Source organism: Perognathus longimembris, chromosome 27 (genome assembly GCF_023159225.1).
Source record: "Perognathus longimembris pacificus isolate PPM17 chromosome 27, ASM2315922v1, whole genome shotgun sequence".
Classification (NCBI taxonomy): Eukaryota; Metazoa; Chordata; class Mammalia; order Rodentia; family Heteromyidae; genus Perognathus; species Perognathus longimembris.
In genome coordinates, this window is record NC_063187.1 from 6,626,199 (window position 1) to 6,649,615 (window position 23,417).

Here is a 23,417-nt window from a genome sequence, read left to right on the forward strand (position 1 = left end):
ATAAAAAGGATAGGAGGCCAGGGGTGAGGAAAAATTGAGCATTAATCTAGTGTGCATCTAGAGTTCCCTTAGTTATTTTAAATCCTGAGATCAAAACAGGACATGGAAGTAAGATGAGGTGTTACTTACAGCTTGCCTTCATTCTTGTGAGCACCGCTGTTACTGAGATCTGATCCCAAAGTGTAGAGAGGGAAAAACGCAACAATCATCACATCTCCATCCATGTGTGCTCGCTCTTTCATCCTGGAAAAGCAGCTAGTGCCGGCCAAGGAATTGACAGGAAGGGGAAACTGGAGAAAAACGAGTAAGAAAATCAAAAGGCACATCCCTGAAGCATCTACCTAGCTGAAATTCTGGCTGGAAGTGAGACCCACAGTGTCCGGTATGTATAGTCATATATCTTTGTACAGGTGCACATGTGTCTTTTTATTGACAGAGACATATACTGTTGTCCATCTTTCCTTGTAGCCTCTTGTGAATCCCCAGGGACAATGTGGAAAACGCTTCTCTGAGGCTCTGCATCTGAGGCCTTGCATCCAGGAGAAAAATATTATTTGGAAAATGTGTTTGCCATTGTCCTTCGTCGCAGGTGCTGTGATTTCTCTCAGATCACAGATAGTGAGGCCCTGGGGATGAAGTTATTTTATATATATATGGTTTCACATCTGTGTCCAGAAACTTTTTGCATGAAAGCTATTCGGGGTGAAGCAATTGGATTGCATCAGAGGCTGCATGGAAATGGCCAGAAAACAATTGATGTCAGTGAACTATCAAACAAATTCTTATTGCATTGTATCCACAGGGTCAGTTCACACACGCAATGTCCATTACAGCCACCAGTTATTGCTAGTGGATTCAAGCAAGTTTCTATTAGAATTCCACGTGCACAGCCCGCCACAAATGCACCCATTTACTAATGCCCAGGGAAGTGGCAAAGACGCCCAAAATTCAAGGACCATGCCAAAATTGAGTTGCACATTTCCATTCTGCACTTTTATCTTCAAACAGGTCATGTGTAATGAACTTTCTAACATAGATCAAGTTATTCCCCTGATATAGTTGTCTAACAACATGAAGTGAATAATGAAATTCCTCTTTATCATAAGGGTTAATGCTATTGAAACAAAGTCTATGTTTTCTGCTTGTTAAAATTTTTTAGACCCAAATTCCATGCATACTTTAGTGACCCTGGAGAAGACAGCTACCTCAGGGCAGTGAACACACTCTGCATGCCTGCAGTGTTGGGCGTGTATTATGGTACACTTGTCTATTGTCATGCAGTGCCTATCACAAAATCCTTATCACAGTATACAGGAAGGACTTGACAGTATAAGAAATTTAAAAATGAAGGAGAGAAAAAACACCTTTCTAATGAGGTTGATAGTGACTATTCATTACATTTTACAGCATTTTATCACTGAATTTATAGATTCTTGATATTAAATATATATATAGAGAGAGGTCTTCTTGAGATGTGAACATATATGCATGCAATGAGCCTGAGCCTCACAATGTAATAGTTGTGAATAATATCACAAATATATGTCTTGTGGAACAGACATACAGATTTCCCTAATGTGTCCATGAAATTAAATTCCTATGTAAGTGTTCTTTTTCTTTATTTTTAGCAGTGATTTTTATTAGTCTTCTTGAGGATAGATAATGTCACTGAAGTGAGATAAAATTCAGTGTCATTTGGTTTTGCATTTTCTTTCTACCAAAGATGTTTAGTATATCTTTGTATACTTTTTTTGAAATCTTTGTATACTTTTGTGAGCCATGTACACTTCTGTTTTTTTCTATTTCCAGGAGTTATTTTGATAATTATTATTTTGTATGATTAGATGAGCATAGGCATTGCACGTAGCTTTTTTTTTTTTAAAGAGAACACTTTATTTCCAACTTTCTTCAAAGTCGGAGTGAGATCGCAGCCCCTGTCAGCTTCACAAAATGATCATTCCCTCTTCAGTGAGGGAGATAAACAATCACTATTAGTAGAAGTGATGGCAAAAATTATTACTTCCCTGGCTTCACAGCTTGGACCACAATTTAAGAAGCATTTGTTTTCATTTTGAAAAGCATGATAGTCTTCACAGATATTTGTAGGTGTATGCTCCATGAACTAAGGATAGATCTTACAAGGATTTTATTTTTTGTTTCATTTACTTATATTTTTGTACTGGTCTAGGGCGTGAATTCACGGCTTGGGCACGGTCCCTGAGGTTTTTTTTTTAAAAAAATTTATTTATTGATTAAACTTTGTTGACAAGGTGTGGTGCAAAATGGGTACATTTAGATAATAGGGCAGTGTGTACATTTCTTGTGATATCTTACACCCTTATTTTTCTTTCCCTTCCCTAGACCAGGTAGACATATATACAATACCCAGTGTACCAAAAACATATACAGTAGTCACGTGGAATATGCCAAAGGAAATTCACCTAGAACTTTAAATATAACGTCATAAATAGAGTTTGCTTATCCTTGTATTATATGATCATACATACATAGCTTTTGAGCTATTGTGATCCACTGAGAGGTCTATTTTGACCTTTATATGTTGAGTAGTTGTTTAGTTTTAGTTACATAATGTGAGTTTGCTACCCAAACTTGTAGTAAATACCATTTGACAAGAAGTTTTCTGTTTCGCAGACCTGGTCTCTACTGTCTCCCCCTCCCCCTACCTTAACAGTCATATGTCAAGGAGATTTGTTTTCTGTGTTCTAGGCTTGTCTCGCTCAACATTATTTGTTCAAGTTCTGACCATTTCCCCGAGAATACCAGTAGTTCATCATTTCTAATTGCTATGTAGTATTCCATTGTATATAGATATCACATTTTTTGGATCCATTCATCTGTAGAGGGTCATCTGGGTTGTTTCCATATCTTGGCTATTATGAATTGTGCAGTGATAAACACGGACGTGCAGATGTCTTTTTGATATCCTGAGACCTATTGTTAAGGATAGATGCCTAGGAGTGGTATGACTGGGTCATAAGATAGGTCTATGTTGAGCTTTTTGAGGAGCCCCCATACTGTTCTCCAAAGTGGTTGTACTAATTTTCCCTCCCACCAACAATGGAGAAGGGTTCCTCTTTCCCCGCATCCCCTCCAGAATTTGTTGTTGCCTGAGTTCAGAGTATAGGCCATTCTAACTGGAGTGAGGTGGTATCTTAGGGTTGTTTTTATTTGCATTTCCTTTACTGCCAGGGATGTTGAACATTACCTCATATGTTTCTTTGCCATTTTTATCTTTTCTCTTGTGAAGTAGGGATAGCTTGATTTCTACTTTGCCAATTTGGATCCATTTGGTGCCCTCCTGTTGCCTTATTGCTATGGTTATTTATTCCAGCACTATGTTGAAAAGAAGTGGGGAGATTGTACATCCTACATGGCTTCATAGAATTAGTTTGGGATTTCTCCCTCAGTTCTATTTCACGGAAGAGTTTGAGGAGTATTGATATTAGCTCCTCACTAAAGTTTTTATAGAATTCATTGGTGAATCCATCTGGGCGTGGGCTTTTTTTGTTGGGAGGCTCTTGATTACCCCCTGTATCTCGCTGTAAGTTATTGGTTTATTTAGTTGATCTATTTCTTCTTGATTCAGTTTGGGAAGTTTATAATTCTCTAAGAATTGATCCATTTCTGTAAAATTATTGTTTTTTAGTGAGTAGAGGTTCTGTAAATAGTTCCTTATTATTGTTTGAATATTGTCTGTATTTGTTGTAATTTTTCCTGTGGAGACCCTGATTTTATGGATATGAGTCTGTCCTTTTTTTTTTTTTTTTTGTAAGTCTTGCAATAGGTCTGTCAATTTTATTCATTTTCTCATAGAACCAGCTTTCTGTTTTATTTGTTGAATGATCTTTCTATTTTTCAATCAGATTTATTTCTTCTTTAATCTTTGTGATCTCTCTCCTCCTAGTCATTTGGATTCGATTATTTCTTGTTTTTCCAGATGTTTGAGGGTCATCGTGAGGTTATTCACCTGCTTTGCTTCCATTGTTTTAATGTGAGTGCTGATGGCAATGATCTTGCCCCTCAGCACTGCCTTAGCTGTATCCCATAGGTTTCTTTGTGCTGTATTTTCATTGTCGTTGTGGCTCATGAATTAGTTAATTTCATCCTTAATTTGGTCTGTGATCCAAGAGTTAGATAACAGTGAGGGCTTTAGTCTCCAAGTATTTGTGTAGCCTCTGTGGTATCCGTTGTTATTGAGGGTTACCTTGATTCCACTGCGGTCAGATATAATACATGGGATGACGTCAATACTCTTGTATTTGCTGAAGTTCTTGGTGTGTGGGCTATGACATGATCTATTTTGGACTATGTTCCATGGTGTGCTGAGAAGAATGTGTATTGGGTCATGATAGGGTGAAAGACTCTGTACAGATCTATCAGATCTATTTGGGATATGATGCTACTTAGGTCTTCAGCTCCCTTGCTAATCCTCTGTGTGTTGTATCTGTCTCTTGGAGAGAGTGGAGTATTAAAGTCTCCTACTATGATTTTGTTTGGGTCGATCTTGTTGTGTAGTTCTGTGAGAATTTGTTTGACATATTTAGGGCCTCTTTTGTTCTGTGAGTAAACATTTATCATCGTGATGTCTTGATTCTGGATTTTTCCTTGTACTAAAATGTAGTGTCCTTCTTTGTCTTTGTGAATTGATTTTAATGTGAAGTCTAGCTTGTCTGAAGTCAGGATGGATATTCCTGCCATTTTGGTAGGTGCGTTTTCTTGGAAGATCTTGCTCCACCCTTTCATTCAGAGTGTTTTTGTCTCTTGCTGTAAGATGGGTCTCTTGAAGACAACAGATAGCAACTTTTTGTTTACGGATCCACTCTGTCAGTCTGCTTCTCTTTACCGGAGGGTTTATACCATTTATATTCAAAGACATCATGGATAAGTGTGTTTTTTTTCCCTTCCATTTTCCTCTTAGGCTCTTTTTCCTCTCCCTTTTTTCTTGTCTTTATTGAGCTGCTCTTCTTGTTGGGCTTTGGCTCTTGTAGTTTCTATCTGTTTCTTTCTGGGGGTCCTGACTGCCAGGGCCAGCCGGCAATGAAAGGGAATCCTGAATGAGAGGGGGCAAGAATTAAAGAAAAGGAAAAATACAAGACAAGAGAAAAACGATAAGAGACAAAGATGGGTTCTGGGAGGTCGGCAGCTCAAGGTTGTGACTCAAGCCTGCAGCCATGTTTTATTCGTAACTTCCAGCTTATATGCAGTTTAGGAACCAGGGAATAGCATAGGATTAACTAAGGTTTAAGAAAGCAAGAAGGCCCTGAAGTTGGTAAATGACCAGGGGCAGTAAAACAAGATAAGTTTGAGTGGTTTACATAAAACAGACTCTTGTGAAGACAATAAATCATCTAGGGATTAGTACTGTCCTTCAAGTAAACCATGTCCTTGCACGTCCTTGAAGTAACAACATAGCCAGAGGTTAGGATGAACTTTGTTGTTATCTCTGTAAGCCATGACCTTGCACACACTTGAGCTAACATAGCCAGACGTTAGGATGAACTTCGCTGTTGGCTTCCTACTTCTTCCCGTCTTTGTTTAAAGAAGTGAACCTGCATGTCTTAGGTTGGGTGGGAAGTCTTGTCTGCCTTACCCATCATGGGGAACTTCAGAGCAAAGCAGAAGGCCCTGTCTTAGGGTGGTCAGACCAGGACTCCCTCTTACCCATCTCTGGCTGTAATTCCTCTCAGGGGAAATTCATTTACTTGGAGCTTGATCTTATGCTACTGGCTGGCTAAACTCATAAAGAGTTTTGCAATAAACATACAATGCAAAGAAGGCATGGGAAAACCATCAGCACAATTATCCCTGGGCCGAGCAATGTCATTAGCAACCCCTTAACATTAGTCAAGGAAGGGATATACTTTTGAAGTTGTTCAAACAGTTATTTTGCTGTTTTTTCCACTTCAGAGTCCAGAGACGGAGCTTGCTCTAGCCCACTTATTTGCCTATGGAGTTGAAAAAGATCTAAGGAGAATATTATTATGGTGCCAAATACAATTAAGATGTGCTACAACTTGTTCTCAAGGCTAGCTTGACCCATTATATTTATGGAGGATCACACAAATAAAGTCAAACCCAGCATGGCAGCGCAAACGTTGCAAAGTTTGTAAAGCACGAATTTGTCCTCCCAGAGACAACACAGATTCATACAATGCTTCTAATTATTGTTCTACCTTATCATCAATCCTGCCTTGAAAGTGTAGGGCTTGCGTAGTATTATGAGCAAGCTGATTAACATAATGATGAGCTGTCTGCACACTTTGTGTTAAAGCCACAGTAGCTGCTGCGGCAGAGGTAGCCAAGGAAATAAAGGATACATTGCCTGCTATCAATAGCACTATAATTTGTCTAGGGCGCATTAGCTCTTTTTAGTGTTTTAACACTTGAATACCTGTTTCTTCATACCAAGCTTCAGATATGTTCACAGGAAGCATGAAATGGAGGCTGCTTAATAACAATTATAGAATTAGTAAGAACACTATAAAAGCAATTTGTAAAAGAACAGTTAATACAAGTAACATTGAAATACATGGCTCCTATAGAAATATTAAAAGATCCATACATAATGGCATAATGAGGTGTTACACAACTCATAATATATTTTAAAGAAGATGTGGGCCAGGAGATATTATGTAGGGCAGCCACAAACATCCAGACATGACGTTGAGGGTGTCTATTCATCCACCACAGACCTAGGTTGTACTTGTTGGTGAGATTGGCTCCCAACCAGTCCACCAATTGAGAATTAGTTCCTGAAATATTGGTTTTAAAAGGATGTTCATGTCTACATTTTATTTGGTGCAGTTCTCCCGTAAATACTAGAATTTAGGAAGAGTTGATGCAGCGAGGTATCATGAAGGACGATGTAGAATTAGCCTGTACAGGGCACCCAGTAGGCAATGAAGTCATTCATATATTATACACTTGACTGTTATCAGGAACCCAAATTCGATGATTCATGGCTTGGAATATGACTGCTGTAGTCAGTTGTAAAACATAAAGGGGTTCCAATGCCAGAAGCTGCAAAGTCTCCCATTTTAACGTGTTGGACAAAAGGATCTGGAGCTGTAGTGTATGCTGATCTGTTCACATGGGCGAACACTTCAGCTCCTTCCCAAGTTGCAGGGTGTAAAAATCAGTGGATCTGGCACGTAAACCCAGTGGGTCAGCGCTTGTACCATTCTGATGAGCCTCCACAATCCAAACGCAAAGCTCAGTTAGCCAGGGGGCATCATTTTCATCCTGTGAAAAAACACAAACATGTCCTCGACCCCATGTCAATATTGGATCGGGCCTGTTCCAAGCACCTGTTAAAGGATCTTTCCACTTAACTTGGGCAAAAGCTCTTTGCTGTCTCTTTTCCCAGAACCGCTGTGCTGCAGAAAGGCTATTACAGTCCAGATTTTAAAAATTTAGTACGAATAAAGCATGAGAAAGAATATTAACAGGAGAGAGAGGGTATAATTCCAAACCTCTTTTAATTTATAAATTTTGTGTTTTAACAAACCGTTGGCCCGTTCAACAATTCCTTTACCTAGAGGATTATAGGGAATTCCTGTAGAGTGAACAATTTGGTAAGATTTGCAAAAGGTTTGAAAAGCTCGTCTGACATATCCTAGACCATTATCAGTTTTAATAAGTTTAGGAAGTCCCATTGTGGCAAAGCAGCAAAAGGCATGAGAAATGCAATGTTTGCTAGCTTCCCTGATAAGAGGAGTAGCCATAATAAAATTAGAATAGATGTCTAAGCGGAGCCGTCCAAAAGAGGGAATGTGGGTAACATCCATTTACCAGACATGGTTGGCCACTAAGCCTCCAGAGTTATTGCCATTGGAGGGCACAGATAGGAAGGTAGTATAGTTGGGGCAAGTTTTTACAAATTGACGAGCCGCCTTACATGTGATATGAAAATGCTGACATAAGGCACGACTGTTTTGATGGTGGGCAGCATGTGTTTGCTTTGCTAAGTCAATTTGAGTGAGAAAAATTTGAGTAGCCTCATCCGTAATAGCACTGCGCTTACTTAATGGTCCAGGAAGCTTAGTAGGAGCATGTATACATCCAAAAAAGTACGAACAGGTGCAAGAGGGAAGAAGAAGTTGTATCTGGAGAAAAAGACTTTGGATAGTAGAACTAGCTGTTCCAAGAAAAGGGACAGTTCCATGACCTGAAGGGCTTGAATAACGTAATGACTATCCGAATACAAATTAAAAGCTTTAGTAGGTAAAAGTGTAAGGGCCTGTAAAACTGCTTGAAGTTCAACTTCCTGGGCTGAAGAAAGACCAGTGTCCCAAGATTTATTTTCACCATCAATAGTAAGAGCGGCTGTTCGGTTACATGATCTTTCTGTAAACACCAAGGCAGCCATAGAAAGAGGTGATAGAGATACAACCGAGGAAATATAAAGGTATAAGAAGAGGCAAGTGAAGTAATTTGTTGGAGGGATAATGATGTGAAATTGTGCCCATAAAATTGGCCCAGGCAATGGGCCAGGAATCACAATGAATATAAAGCCATTCATGCTGTTGTAAAGTAGAGGGGATATAAATAACCTGTGGATCTCGTCCAAGATACTTACAAGATTCCACACAGCACATATGGACTAAGGTGGCCACCAATTCATAATAGGGAGTTAACACTTTTGAGGGAGTAGCAGGCAAGGAAAGCCATAGAAGGGGTCCCTTCTGCCAGAGGACCGCTGTTGGAGAATGAGTTGTAGTTAAATTATATGCTTCCCAAGGGGCTGAGTAATCAATATAATTTACATGTTGGGAAGAGATGGCAGAATTTACTATGCTTAAGGCTTCAGGTGCTTAGTTGTTATTTTTCTAGGAGATGTAGTGTCAGGGTCCCCCTTTAATAGATCAAATAAGGGTTTTAATTCAGCTGTAGATAATTTAAGATAAGGGCGAAGCCAATTAATATCTCCCAGAAATTTTTGAAAAAATCATGCAAAGTATGCAAATGAGAAGTCTTAATCTGTAATTTCTCACTAGTAAAATAATAAGGACCTAAAATATGACCAAGATAAGTATACGAAGGATACTCTTCCACCTTGTCACTAGCTATTATTAACCCAAACGAAGTGAGATCTTGTTTTAATTGTCCAAAAGCTTGGTGTACTACTTCAGGGTTTAGATGAGCAAATAAAATATCATTCATATAATGAATAATATAAACAGAAGAAAAATTTTTGCAAGTAGAATAGAGAGCCCGAGCTATGAAGCTTTGGCATAAGGTGGGGCTATTTGCCATGCTTGGGGCAACACCAGGCAATGGTATCATTTCATGGATTCTTTTGTGTCATAATGCCCTTGAATCCTTTTTCCTGTTTTTTTGCCAAACTTCTAAGTTAATTGTTCCTTCCTCTGGGAACCAGGGGCATATTTCCTCAATGAAAGAAACATTCTAACTGACTTTGCCCCACTTTCACACCTCAGCCATGAAGTGTCCCTTTGAGGGCTTGCATATATACCCTGGGGCTGTTACCTTGTCCCATTATATTTCACTCCCGATGAGACTTTTCCGTACTCTCTCCCCGTCTCTTGCCCAAGTGTTCGGACGTCCTTACTACAGCAGGGTTCTCTGCCTTCGTCCCAGGTGTTCAGTTCCCTGTTTGGGCGCCACTAGCCAGGGCGAGCAAGCAGCAAAAGGGAATCCTGATTGAGGGGGCGAGGATTAAAGAAAAAGAAAAATGCAACCCAAGAGAAAAAAGACAAAAGATGGGGTCAGGGAGGTCTACAGCTCAAGATTGATCTCAAGACTGCCTCCATGTTTATTCTTAACTTCCAGCTTATATGCAGTTTGAAAACCAGGAAATAGTTTAGGGGTAAAATTCCAGAACAAAAAAAGGCTTCAAGTTTGCAATACCCGACGATAGCTAAGACAGGATGAGGTTGGTTAACATAACATTCTGTCTCGTTTGTATTTCTTTTTCCTCCTGTCTTGTTTCTCCATTCCTTCTTTCCATGGTTCACTTGCTTCCTCCTTCCTTCCTTCCTTTTCTTTCCATTTTCTTTCTACTTTCCTGTCTTCTTTCATTCCTTCCTTCCTTCCTTTCCTTACTGCTTATTCCTTTATTATTCTGCTTATTCCTGCTTATTCCTGGCTGTGTACCACGCTGGATGACAGCTGTGACCCAACATCATGGAAATGTCAAGAAAGACACATTTTATTTATGTCTTCTTAACATAATAGTTGCGCTAATACAAAAGAAATAATCACGAGTTACTGAAGGCTATCAGAAGATAGAGAATAACTCTTTATTCTGTGCAGTCCCAGTATAGGAAATAACTATACTGTTTATCCAAAGTGATAAAATGAACATTGCCTATACCCCAGAAAATGAGATGTGAGGACTGGGATTCAAAGGCAGCCCAGGCAGGAAAGTCCATGAGACTCGTGTCTCTAGTGGGAGATAAGAGCCTGTCTGACTTCCAGAAGCCTTTCTACTGAATTCAGTTCTGCGGGAAGTCCCTCCATCCTCTGGCACTATGGCTGATAAGCAGAAAGAGTTCTGTTACTTTCATGACATGTGACTAACATTTGATTTTGAAATTACTCCCGCTCCCGCCCCAGATTTTCTCCAATTCTTGATGTATTAATGTTTGGCCTTGGTTATGATTTTTGGGGTTAGAGAATAAGGGTAGGAGCTGTTTTTTCAGTTATTCAGTGTAATTTACATTTGAAAGAGCAGGTGAGAAACACGCCCTTACTCCTTTCACTTTTGTTCAGGAAGCAGGATTTGAAGGAACCAGAGAGTTTCATTACTTTCTAGTTGTACTGGAAGCGTACCTCACAAAACCCATCAGAAGCTTCTCTCTGATTGACTGGACCTCCCATGAGAGCAAGAGATTTAATTCCTCATCTCCCACACATTTGGGGATGAGTTCCCTACTTAGTTGAAGCAGTCATGGTTGAGATTTGAGGAAAATGGCACAAGAATGCTAGCAATACTTCATTTGTTCCTCTGATATCATATAGATATACCTACTTCATATTTACCCAGGTACCAAAGAAGGGAAGAAAGACAGGAAGGAAGGAAAGAAGGAAGGAAGGAGGGACAGGAGGCAGGAAGGAAAGAAAGAAGGAAGGACACACAGAGGGAGGAAGGGATGGAACAGACGAAGGAAGAAATAGAGAAAAGAGACAGAGAGAAAAAGAATCAAAGAGATGGACAAAAAGAGAAAGGAGGATGTGAGGAAGCACAGAAGGAGGGAGGAAGAGTGCAAGGAGGGATTGGAGAAAGGAAGGAAGGCTGACAAGAGAGAAAGAAGAATGGAAGGAAAGAAAGAAAGAAGCAAGGGAAGGAGTGAAGTAAGGAAGGAAAGAAGGCAAGGAAGAAGGAAGGAAAGGAAGGAAGGAAGGAAAGAACACAGGAAAGAAGAAAGGAAAAGAAAAGGAAGAAAGGAGGAAACAAATGAAGGATGTTATGAAGGAATTAAGAAGCAAGGCAGTAGGGAAAAAAATACAGGGACAGAATGTCCAGTAGGATGTGTGGATGCTATAGTGCTTTGCTGGGGCTGGGCTGGGATTCTTGTCAGCCCCAGGGTAGTAGAATAGCATGGGAATGCCTGGAGGGGTTAGAGAAGAAGGGTAGGAGTTGTTTTGGCTTCAGTGTAATTTACATTTCAAAGATCAGGTGGGAAACACGCCCTAATCCCTTCACTTTGGTACAGAAAGCAGACCTTGAACTAATTCACATTGACACCGCATGTAGGTGTGGCTCAATAATCCCACCCAAAGCTGCTTTGTGATTGGTTGATGTGCACTGCTGAAGGCGGGTCTTCAGGGTATAAAGAGGCCCAGGGATCAGAGAACAGCAGCAGAGGCCCTGAGCCTGCAGTCAGTGCATGACCCTGCTGGGATTTAGAGAGCCCTGCACAGCGCACCCACATCTCATCCAGCAAGATGAGCAAGAGGACCCTATCCTTGCTCCAGCGTCTCGCCATGCAGAGTCTGCTGAGCCACCCGGCCCTGGCCAACTCTGCCCTAGATGATCTGCCTGTGCTGTTTTTCCCTTCGCTGTTTATGGAGGCCTATGTTGGGGGCCACAGAGAGGTGCTGAAGGCAATGGTTCAGGCCTGGCCCTTCCCTTGCCTCCCCCTGGGGGACCTGGCACAGCCACAAGACCTGGAAATCTTCAAGGCTCTCCTGGATGGGCTAGATTTGCTACTTAGCAACAAGGAGCGCCCAAATCGGTGGAAACTACAAGTCGTTGATCTGCTGGGTGAGCACCCAGGCATTTGGACCCTGGGGTACCCTGCCATGGCACAAATCTCCTATCCAGGGTTCCCGCCAGGTGAGTTAAGAGCAAGTCCCTGGACAGGAATGGGTGAAGAGCAACCCTTGATGATCGCCATGGACCTGACCATCACCGATAGCCCTAAGAATGATCTCCAAGCCTTCCTGCTCCAGTGGGCCTGGGAGAGGAGAGAACGAGTCCGGCTGTGCCCCAGGGTGCTGGAGATTCTGTCTGACTCCAGCTCTGAAACCCAGAAGGCTCTGCAAGTTGTGAATCCGGACTCAATACTGGAACTGCTGGTGAGTAAATTGTGTCTCGGAGAAACCGTACAAACCTTTTCTTCTATCCTGAGCCAGATGAAGAAACTTCGCATCCTGAGTTTCTGCAATACGTGTGCCCACTTCGACACTTCCAGCTCCCCAAATTCCTCCCTCCAACTGGGGGCACATCTGGGGCAGCTGCAGCGTCTCCAGGAGGTGCGTATGCAAGAAATTGTCTTCCTTGGTGGAAAGCTACCCGCCATTTTCAGGAGCCTGCCCCCTTTGAAGGACTTGTTTCTGAGCTCTTGTAACCTGCAGGAAGCTGACCTGAGGTTTCTGTCCCGGTGTCCCTGCACCAGGCAGCTCAAGCACCTGTGGCTGAAGAATTTGTCTATGAAAAGCTTCAGGCCCGAACTCCTGAGAGCCCTGTTGGAACAAGTGGCCGGCACCCTGGAGACCCTGGTGCTGGAGAAATGTGAAATCACAGATGCTCAGGTCTCAGCCATCCTACCAGCCCTGAGCCAGTGCTCCAAGCTGAGCTCCTTTAGTTTCTATGGAAACCACGTCTTCATGGACACCCTGCAGAGCCTCCTGGGGCTCATGGCTAGGTTGGGCCACTTGAATGAAAGCATCTATTCTCCCCCTCTGGAGAGCTATGGACCCACAGGGAACTTGGACCCTGACAGGTTTTTTCAGGTTCTGGCTGGGTTGGCCCAGGATTTGGGAGATGTGGGGACAACCCCTAATAAGATCCAGATCTGCCCGGGTTTCTGTGATTTCTGCAACTGTTTCCTATACTACTTCCTGGGGCCAGATGGTTCCTGGGTTCTCAGAGAGGAGGAGTTCCATAACCATGAGGCTCTGGCTGGGTAATTGGCCCTCTCTCTCTGTCGTTTCTTCTCAGCATTAGAATGTGATCGTGTGCGTGTGTGTAAGAAGGAAGGCATGTGAGCCTGATCTTTCCAGTTCAATTGTAGCTCCGGAACCCCAAGATCTTTTGTGCCCTTTGCGGGTACAGGCATCCCGTGCAAAACCCATCACAAGTCGAGAATGTATCCTCTCTGGAAAGAAATAGAACACAATCTTGGTTCTACAAATGTTTGTGATCGATCCTCCACATCCAGCAGCAGCCCACTGATGTTCGACGGTTCATTGTTTCCATCCACCACTTCATTTCAAAAAGAAAGGAGCACAAACAATAACTAGAAAGATGTCTTTTCTCATAACTGCACAACATAAGTCATGTTCCTGCCTAGAAAGTTAGCTACTCAACAAATTAAAGATGTGAGGATCATGGTTCAAAAGCGGCCGAGTTTGAGAAGACTCTGGTGCACCGAAGTCTTCATCGTTTTTCCTCATCCCGCCTCTCTGGACTACCATGGATGCTCTCCAGTTGTTCTTGCCTATTTCTTTGAAGATCTTGGTGCCATGGCCATGGTACAGAAGCTTGCAACAAAGTAGGTGGGACTTGGAAGCCACAACTTCCTCTTCTGGTGGCAAAGGTCAAGCGGAATGTAAACACCGGACCACGGAGCGGTGTCAGAATGGCTTCGTTTGGGTGGAAGAGGAAGATTGGTGAGAAGGTGTCAAAGGCTACATCCCAGCAGTTTGAAGCTGAGGCTGCTGGCGAGAAGGAGGGGGTTGAGAATGATGAAGGGAACTGGCTTCATGCCACTAAACGTAGGAAAGAAATTCTCCAGGAAGGCTGTGCTGAGAAAAGTAAAGAGCTGAAGGAGGAAGGAGCCAGTTTGGCAGAAAGTAAAATATATCGGGAAGCAATTCAGAAGTGGGATGAAGCACTACAGTTAACTCTAAATGATGCTAACCTCTATGAGATGAAATCACAGGTCCTAATGTCCCTTCATGAAATCTTTCCAGCAGTGCATGCAGCAGAAATGGCTGTCCAGCAAAACCCACATTCATGGGAGTCTTGGCAAACTTTGGGTCGTGCTCAGCTTGGATTAGGAGAGATAGTACTGGCAATTCGAAGTTTTCAAATAGCCCTTCACATCTATTCAATGAATCCTTAAATATGGCAAGAAGACCTTTCTTGGACAAGAACCCTCCAGGAGCAGCAGAAGGTAGCACAAAGGGTTAAGAAGAGCGAAGAAGCACCGTCTGGAGCGATACCTTTCTCCCCTACGTCTATCCCTGACTATGACTTTGAGATTGATGAGATTGTGGCTGTGTGTGCCGCTATTGCTGAGAAAACAGAAGACAGCAGCGGCAAATAAAACCACGGTAATTGTGTCCGCTTCTGGGACAGTGGAGACTGTAACAGAGAAGGAAGAGGGCGCTCCAGCGCCAGACAACTCTGTGTTTATCAAAGCCCAATGAAGCAGACGCACCCTAAATTATTTGAGTCTGTCTGATTACTGCTTCACATTTAGACAGAGACACATGTACTCTGAGACAGGGATGAGACTGCTGTCCATAAAATACATTTGCTTCTCATGAGGCATATAAAAATGCAGTAGTAGAATCAATATGTAGTGTTGGACTGTGTTTTTTAAGTTATGACTTCTACTTGAGGCTAAACTCCTGAGAAAAATGTGTTTGGGTTGATAAACTTCGTTTAATTTGGATATGTTAGTGGTTACACTTAAAGGTATGACTTGGAAAGTATATTCTTGGATAGTGAATAACTTGATAACCAATGTTATTATAGTATTTACCCATTAACATTTATTTTATAGTGAAGAGAATGTATGATTTCTTCTAGAAAAATGTTGCCGTTATTATTTACTCTTTCATCTTTATTGAATAAAGACTTCAAAGCTTGAATAATTTTACCCTCCCTTATGATTCAAAGTTATCATTTTGTTCTATGTAGAATCTCTGAAATGTTGCCTGAAAACGCATGCAGTTGTGTACATCTTATTTCCTTGATATTTCTTTCTATTCTGATTTGTGCTTCTGGATTTTGTTTGTTTTCTGTGCTAGTAGCTTTGGCTTGAAGTAAAGATGTGGATGCTGGCTTCTAGTGTTTTCTTGCCCAAGGCTGACACTATACCACTTGTGCCACAGCTCCACTTCTAGTTCTTTGGTGCTTCATTTGAGATAAGAATCTCATGGACTTTTTACCCGGGCTGGCTTTGAACCATTATCCTCAGATCTCAGATCTCAATATCCTGAGTATCTAGGATTACAGGAGTGAGCCACTTGCTCTTGGCTTCTCTTGACATTACTTGTAACACTAGTAGTCATCTCCTTTAGTATTTGTTCAATGTGTGAAATATTGATAAATATTAAATAAATTTTTTACATGGCAATGTAGTTCTCACCACTAATAGTCTTTTTTTTCCTTGCCAGCTTTGGGGCTTGAACTCAGGGCCTGAGCACTTTCTCTAAGCTACTTTTGCTCAAGGCTAGTGCTCTACTACAGTGCCACTTCTGGCTTTTTCTGTTTTTGTGGTACTGAGGAATCAAACCCAGGGCTTCATGCATGCTATGCAAGCACTCTACCACTAAGCTACATTCCCAGCCCATAGTAGTAATTTTTTAAATGATGGCAGTTATAGTCATACCAACAAATTGTACTACATTATCCCACTCACAAACACTGTTTATTTTCCTTATTTTAGAAGCATAGAAATGTTGGGTTCAGCTGCACCTTTAAGGGGCCACAGCTGACCTCAGCCTGTCCTTCCCCTTCCTGTCTTTAACCGGAAGAGACATCACTTGAGGGACAGCCCCTTGGGACCAATCAGGGGCCCTTCTCTTGTGCCCTCCTTTGGAGTATATCTGGGAGGTTCCTCATTTGAATGAACAGAAGCCCTAGAGGTTTTCTTCAGGGACCCACGCATCCGTGTCGTTCTTGGCAGCTTTGGGGCACCCTGCGACCACATGCCACTGAGGCTACCCATGGCCATTGCTCCCTCGTGAGCGATAATGGACCACCCAGGAAGGGGCGGACAAGCCCCTTCTCCCCCAAGCGAGGGGAATTCGAGAGAGAGAGACGAGGCTACCTGTGGCCATCGTTCCCACGTGAGAGCGATAAAGGGCCACCCAGGAAGGGGCGGACAAGCCCCTTCCCCCCAAGCAAGAAAACCCTGAATACACTTGTTTGCTTGTAACTTTCCAGCTGGTGATTTAAAGTTACTTTTATAGATTATTTTATAGATTATCTAGTCAATGAAATGAAAAAATAATTACAACTTAAGTAACTAAATAACATTCTTCTAAAAGTAAAAGGTAGGGATATCATAATGCCAATGATCGAATAACTTATACAAAAATACAGAGAAACTGGAATGTTATTTGCAATTTAGTCCCATGAGTATGAGAAGGATATGTTGAAAAAAGTAGCTTATGGCCAGGCCTGGTTGTGTTCCAACACTTGTGAGGCTGAAGCAAGAGGATTGTAAGTTTGAGGTCAACCTGGGATAAATAGCAAGACTCTGTCTCAAAAATAAAAGAAAATAATATTAAAAATAAATAAAAAATGAAATCATAAACAGAACATAAAAATAGTTTATTAAAAGGCTACAATCATATTCACAAACTATCATTGCTAACATGGATTGTTACTTTCACACTATACTTTGTAGTATAATCATTTAGAACTTTTAGGTCTTACTATTTCTGCCACTCAGGATGGAATCATTGGTCTAAATTAGTTTTTATCTGTTAGAGATAAAAGATAGCTACTGTATGTTAAGGAATCTTACCTAACACTGTTAGAGCCTGTAAGTCATGGCCTATATTTTTGTGGGGATGATTTAAAAAATTGTTTTAGGGGAATGCCTATCTCTTTCTTTACAGAGTTGATGTCAGCACTTGCCTTAAAAAGTATTATATTTTTCCCATAGGTTAAACCATTAGAAAGAGCCTGGGTTAGAATGGTCAGCTTTAGAATGATCACATAATTATTTTATTAAATAATAAATATTCTCAAAAGGCAGTCAGGTGTCTTGAGAAGTGAGTACTTAACGTTTGGTATGTTGTTTTGTGTAATGAGTGTTTCTTTGTTGTGAAATTTGTGACTAAATAGTTTGCATTTTGAGATTTTTCCAGTTGCTTTGAGATGTTAGCTTTCCAAAAATTGGATTCATTTATGTACTTTCTGATATATAATTCTATTATAAGAAAATGCAATATTTGTTTAGCTATTCCTATTAGTCAACATCTAGGTTGCCTTGGAGTTTTCTGTATTATGAATAAAGCTGCTATGTACAAATAAAGAACAAAAAACAAAACAAAATCAGCTGAGTTTTGAAAGTCTATGAGATTCTCATTTAAACTGAACCAACAGAAAACTAGAAGTGCAACTGTGGGAAAATATGGTAGAGGGCTAGCTTTGATCAAAAGAGCTTAGGTACAGTGCTCTAGCTCTGAATACAATCTGGGAGCGACCAACAAAAAAAAAAAAAAGAAAGAAAGAAAATTGTCATTCAGACCAAGGCTGCTTCTTCTCACTTGTAATTGTAACTACTTGGGAGGCTGAGATCTGAGGATCACAGTTCAAGGCCAGCCTGAGCAAAAACATCTGAGATTTTGATCACATGTTAACCACAAAAAAACCCAGAAACCTGGAACTGGAGTTTCTGCGTCATATGGTAGAGGGCCACCCTTGAACTGAGAACGCTGAATACCAGTGATTGGGCCATGATTCCATTTCAAAGTGCTCTCACACAAAGCAGCAAAGACAAACAGAAAGAATGTGGCTTATCATTGTTGTTATTTACAACATACCATGTGAAATTATGTCCCTTTTGGTTCTGTTTTTATTTCACCTGGTTTAACACCTGTTATTATGGTAACTGATTTTAGTACCGTGAATATTATGTATTTATGTAACTGAACTACGGAAGGGAAAGGGAATACAAAAATGGAGAGACAAAGGATAAAAAGACAAACCAATGCCATAGCAAAATGTATAAAACTATATGGTAACGTGGCACATAATGTTGTGTGAACATGATGAAGAAGGAGCTAAACTTATGTTGGCTGTACCTAGTAATAAGAAAGTGGTTTGTAGCCTCACGTCCCATTTTGTGGGTGATGAAGCTTTCTGAACTTTACTTTCCACATCTATAAAGGGATCCTAATAAGAAAAGCTGGGGCTGTGGGGGTGCGGTTAGAATTTCAAAATCAAGTGCCAGATACATTCCATGAGAGCATCAGAACTCTTTCTGCTCCTCAGCCATAGTGCCCAGAGTGATGGAGGGACTTCCTGCAAGTCTGAACTCAGGAGAAAGGCTGCTGGAGGTCAGGCAGGCTCTGATCACCCACTAGAGACACGAGTCTCGTGGACTTTCCTGCCTGGCCTGCCTTTGAATCCCAGTCCTCACATCTCATTTTCGGGGGCACAGGCAATGTTCATTTAATCACTTTGAATACACAGTATAGTTATTTCCTATACTGAGACTGTACAGAATAAAGAGTTATTCTGTTCCTTCTGATAGCCTTCAATCAAGTTGTGATTATTTTTTTCTATCGAGGCAAGTATATCAAGACATGAATAAAATGTGGCTTTGTTCATATTTCCATGATGTTGGGACACAGCTGTCATCCAGAGACGAACACAGCCAGGTTCCAATGGCTCACCCGTGAAGACCATGCACACTAACATCTCTGAACAAATAAATGAACACTGAAAACCTACACACAACCCCATTCCCAACTTTCTCACGCTATGGTACCCTGATATGATATCTTCTACTGGTTTTTCACTTCTTTAATTTTCATTTGATGCATATAGTAATTACACTTAGTAATCTATTAGTCCACAACTTAGGGGTTTCATTACAACCATTCAGCAAAACAGGTCATGTCCCAGTTCTTTCCAGACTCAATTCACTCCAGATTCTGGATGCTGTGTGCACAGGACACACGTACCCCCAAAAGAGCCCTGGATTTCCTGGGCTTTCAGAGCTACCATTGAAAGCAATAGCTGAATTTGCAAGTATGGGTGTCCTGAAGGATGAAATTGTGTCCTGGCTTTCATTTCTGATGCCGAGAAGGGATTCCAGGGGAGAGATGGCTGACTACATAGACAGATCAGAAAGGACAATTAGGCTTTCCTTGATGGCCAGCCAAGATCCATCAGGCTACAGGAGATAGAATCGGTACTTCCTCCATTCACGAAAATACTCAGTACCAATGTGGACCTTGTGGGTTGGCGCCATTTCTCTCAATGCCAGTGCCAACTTAGCCAGAACTTCTTTGAATCTCTCAGGATCAATATCCTCTGGTCAATATCTTCGCCATCGTCTGGGTCTTCGTAGCTCTCCGGGGGGGCACGATAGAGCCCTTGTCTCAAATGGCCCCTCCTGGCTGAGAGGCTCAGGAGCTCCTGGAGGGCGGCCAAGGAGATGGGGTTTCCATAGAAACTGATGAAGTGGAGCCGGGAGCACTGGCTCAGGACAGGCAGGATGGCAGAGAGCTGGGCATCAGTCAGGTCCAGGGCCTGGGTCTCCAGGGTGTGGGCTAGGAACTGCAGTAGGTCCCTCAGGTCACAGGATGAAAGGCTAGACCCACACTTGGGAGTTCGTCTTTGAAACATAAAACAAAATATACATGAAGACTTAACTGTCTTCTATCTTAAACCCTTCAGAACTCGCACAGATATTCCTCTGCCCTGAGTACAAAAGACACAAGAATAGCTCCTAGCCCAACTTTATGGCACACACAAAGACTCTAGAAAATTCTATTTCTTTACCTTCCTTTCTTCTTCCCTCTCTCTCTCCTGCCCTTCCTACATCCCTCCCATCCTCCTTTCCTTTCTGTCTGCCTTCCTCCATTTTTCACTTTGTCCTGAATGGTGACTTGAACTCGGGGCCTGACTTTTGTACCTGATGTGCTGTTTGTCTAGTGCTCTACCACTTGAGCCACTGTTAGGGATGACCTGAAAACTGAGGTAACTAAATATAAGTTTTAGTGTTAAAATTATAACAGCTTCTAAACCCTGGTGATGACTCCATGATAGAGGGCTGCACCCCCACCCATGAGACTAGTTTCTTATAGTTTGACATTTAAAAATGTAGGGAGCATGTGTTCACCTCTATACCTGGGAAACAACCATGGTAACAGACAGTAAAAAATGATCATAGTCATAGACTATAGAAATACCCATAATAGTAGTAGAAATGCCATGGTAACTGGTTGGTTGGTTTACTTATGATTGAGTACTGGATTGTTTTTGTAATAGGGAGGTCAGATCTGGCCAGTGCCATCACTACTTGTGGAGGGACTTCAGGTTGACTCCAGCTCAGATTAGAGCAGAAGCCAACTCCATCTTCACCCACCCTATCCCCCACCCTATACAGGGAAGCTCCACTTTATTATGATAAGTTATGTAAATTGACCACCTGAGGCCTGGGAGCTCCAAGGGAACCTGTGACCTCCCATGGGTAGGCATATCCACCTGATGTCAAATCTATGTGCCCTCCAGAGTGGGCATATCCACCTGATGTCAAATCTATGTGTCAATTCTAACTAGATTGATAGGTTGGTCCAAACTTAAACTATGAGACAGACTGTAACTCTATTGGCCACGTGCATGTGGCCAGTTTGACTGTGATGTTTGCCTTATAAGCAGACTGGAAGGCCACAGGTGCATGCGGTTCCAGCTCCCGAGTCTGGGCTGAACACTTGCGGGCGGTTCTGGCTCCTGAGTCTGGGCTGCGACCAAGGCTAGTGGGTTCACTTTTTACTTCCCCAATAAATCCATTTTTTTATGATCTTGTATCTGGAGGCTGTGTGGTTGACTCTTGGGGGAACCAGGAATCCCCTCCCTTGGGATGGACCCCATTTCATTGTAGCAAACCCCCACTTTACTTCAGTTTTAGCCCACTCAACCTTGCTTAGTGGTAATGGGAAAACATGGTCGCAATTGTTAAAATAAAGTTGGTACTAAGTCAGCCTGACCACAATATTCTGCTTCTGTAAATGGCTTGTTTAACCCATTTGTGACTTGCTCTACCCCCTGCACTAACCCCCTGTATCAGTGCTACGTGACCACTTGTTGTCAATTCCTGATATCAAGGCCGTTCCCAATATAAAAGCCAAAATAGATAACTGAAATGGTAGATAGCCAATAGAAATAGGACAATACTTGCTTGCTAAATGCATCCAATCAAGTATCTGCCAAGTTGGAAATACCCTGCCCCTGATGTAATCACAATAAAAACCCTGCCTATCTGAGAATTGGGACTCTCAATCCAGATCCACTGTGTCGGTAATGGTTGGGATTCCAAGCTCGTGCTTGCAATAAAGATTCTGGTGCGTTTTCATTGGTATCGACGCCTTGGAGGTCTTTGGGGACCAGAAATCTAGGCATAACACTGCAACACTATTGGGGAAATGGTATGAGGGGAAATTCAACATCAAACAACTAATAACCTCCCATGAAATCCAAAGGAAGTCTTTCCACTTCTCCAACAAACTGCAGGATGAGAATTCTCAGTAGTTAAAGCTGTACTGCTTGAGTTTTGATTAAATGTGCCTTCAAAATGCAAACCACAGTCCATTTGTTCTTCCATAAGGAGTCTGCACTTTGTGCGCACCCAGGCACAGCAAAAATAAAATGATAAAGCCAAAACAAATAGTAAGAAAGAAATATTCATACTGGATTCCAATGTCTCATGCATGTAATTCTACTCAGGAGGCTGAGGTCTGAAGACTCCATTGAGAAGCCAGCCAAGCAGGTATGTGTGTCAGAGTATTATCTCCAAGAACCTCCTCACAAAAAATTCTGGTGGTCCTAGAGTCCTAGCTACTGAAGAAGTCTGAGAACGGTGGGTCACAATTCAAAGCCAAACTGGGCCAAAAGTCTGTGAGATATTCTAGGATTTGATCATTAGTGTAAGTGGTAATGCATTAGCTTTGACAAAAAGTGGCTCAGGTACAGCCCCAAGGCCCAGAGTTCATGACCCAGTTCATCACAAAATAAAAAGAAAGGAAGGAAGGAAGGCAAGAAGGGAGGACGCTAGTCAGGAAGGACTGGAGGGAGGCAGGGACCAAGAGATATAGGGAAAGAAGGTGACAGGAAGCAAGCAAGGAAAGAAAGAACAAAAAATGGAAGGAAAGAAGCCATGAAGGAGGTAGGGACAAGGGAATGAAGCAAGGAAGCGAGAGAGGGAGGGAGAGAAAGGAAGACAGAATGTCCACATGTCTTGGTGGAAGGTATAAATTGGGCTGGCTGCTCTCCTTTGGGTCCTCTGTAGACTCAGGGTACTGGGAAATCTGTGGGATTTGCTTGAGGAATGAGGCTATAATCTTGGGACATCCTTCATGTTCAGTATATTATGCATTTGAAGGACAAAACAGGGCCGGGTGGTGTCCCTGGGCTTTGATACTCCATGCTAGCCCTCTATCAACTGAACAACAGCACCATTTCTGGCTATTTGCTGGGTCATTGGAGATGAGTCTCAGGGACATTCAGGGCCAGGCTGGCTTTGAACTGGGTTCCTCAGATCTTGCCTCCTGAGGGGCTGGGTTTAATAGTGTGAGGCTTGAGGGCAGGCTCACTGAGTTTTTGCTATTGCATTATTTTGATCATTGTTTTATGAGTACACATCTGTTGTTCATTCATAGTGGTGGGGTGCATATTTTGTGAAATAAACACACATTCTCCCGATTTGTAGTCATGTTTTCTGCAGTTCCCTATGAGGAGAAGCCATCATTATTGCTATCAAGCCTACATACCCAATCTAGAAAGATCTGAGATTCCACCCTGATTCAGGTTATTATTTACCTTGGATGAGCAACACCTTTGTCCTATGTTTGAGTGATCATCAAAGTTTGTGAGCAGTCACTAGTTTATCATGCTCTTAATTTCCTTTTGGTTTGTACCAGTGTTTCAAGTCTTAAATACTTGCTTAGCCTATTCTTCTCAAGGGTAGTGCTCTATCGCATGGGCCACACCACTAATTCTGGTGAGGTTGGGG

The 23,417-nt window shown here is 41.9% G+C and overlaps 1 protein-coding gene and 1 pseudogene across 1 annotated transcript; both read left to right on the forward strand.

Moving 5' to 3' along the window:
* Nucleotides 1–11,931: 11,931 nt before the first annotated feature.
* On the forward strand, nucleotides 11,932–13,600 carry LOC125342811 (PRAME family member 18-like). The gene is made up of 2 exons (XM_048335118.1): nucleotides 11,932–12,987; nucleotides 13,544–13,600. Exons 1-2 carry the CDS (start codon nucleotides 11,932–11,934, stop codon nucleotides 13,598–13,600), a joined length of 1,113 nt encoding a protein of 370 aa, XP_048191075.1.
* Nucleotides 13,601–13,970: 370 nt separating this feature from the next.
* Nucleotides 13,971–14,862, forward strand: LOC125342885 (annotated as a pseudogene).
* The last annotated feature ends 8,555 nt before the right edge of the window (nucleotides 14,863–23,417 follow it).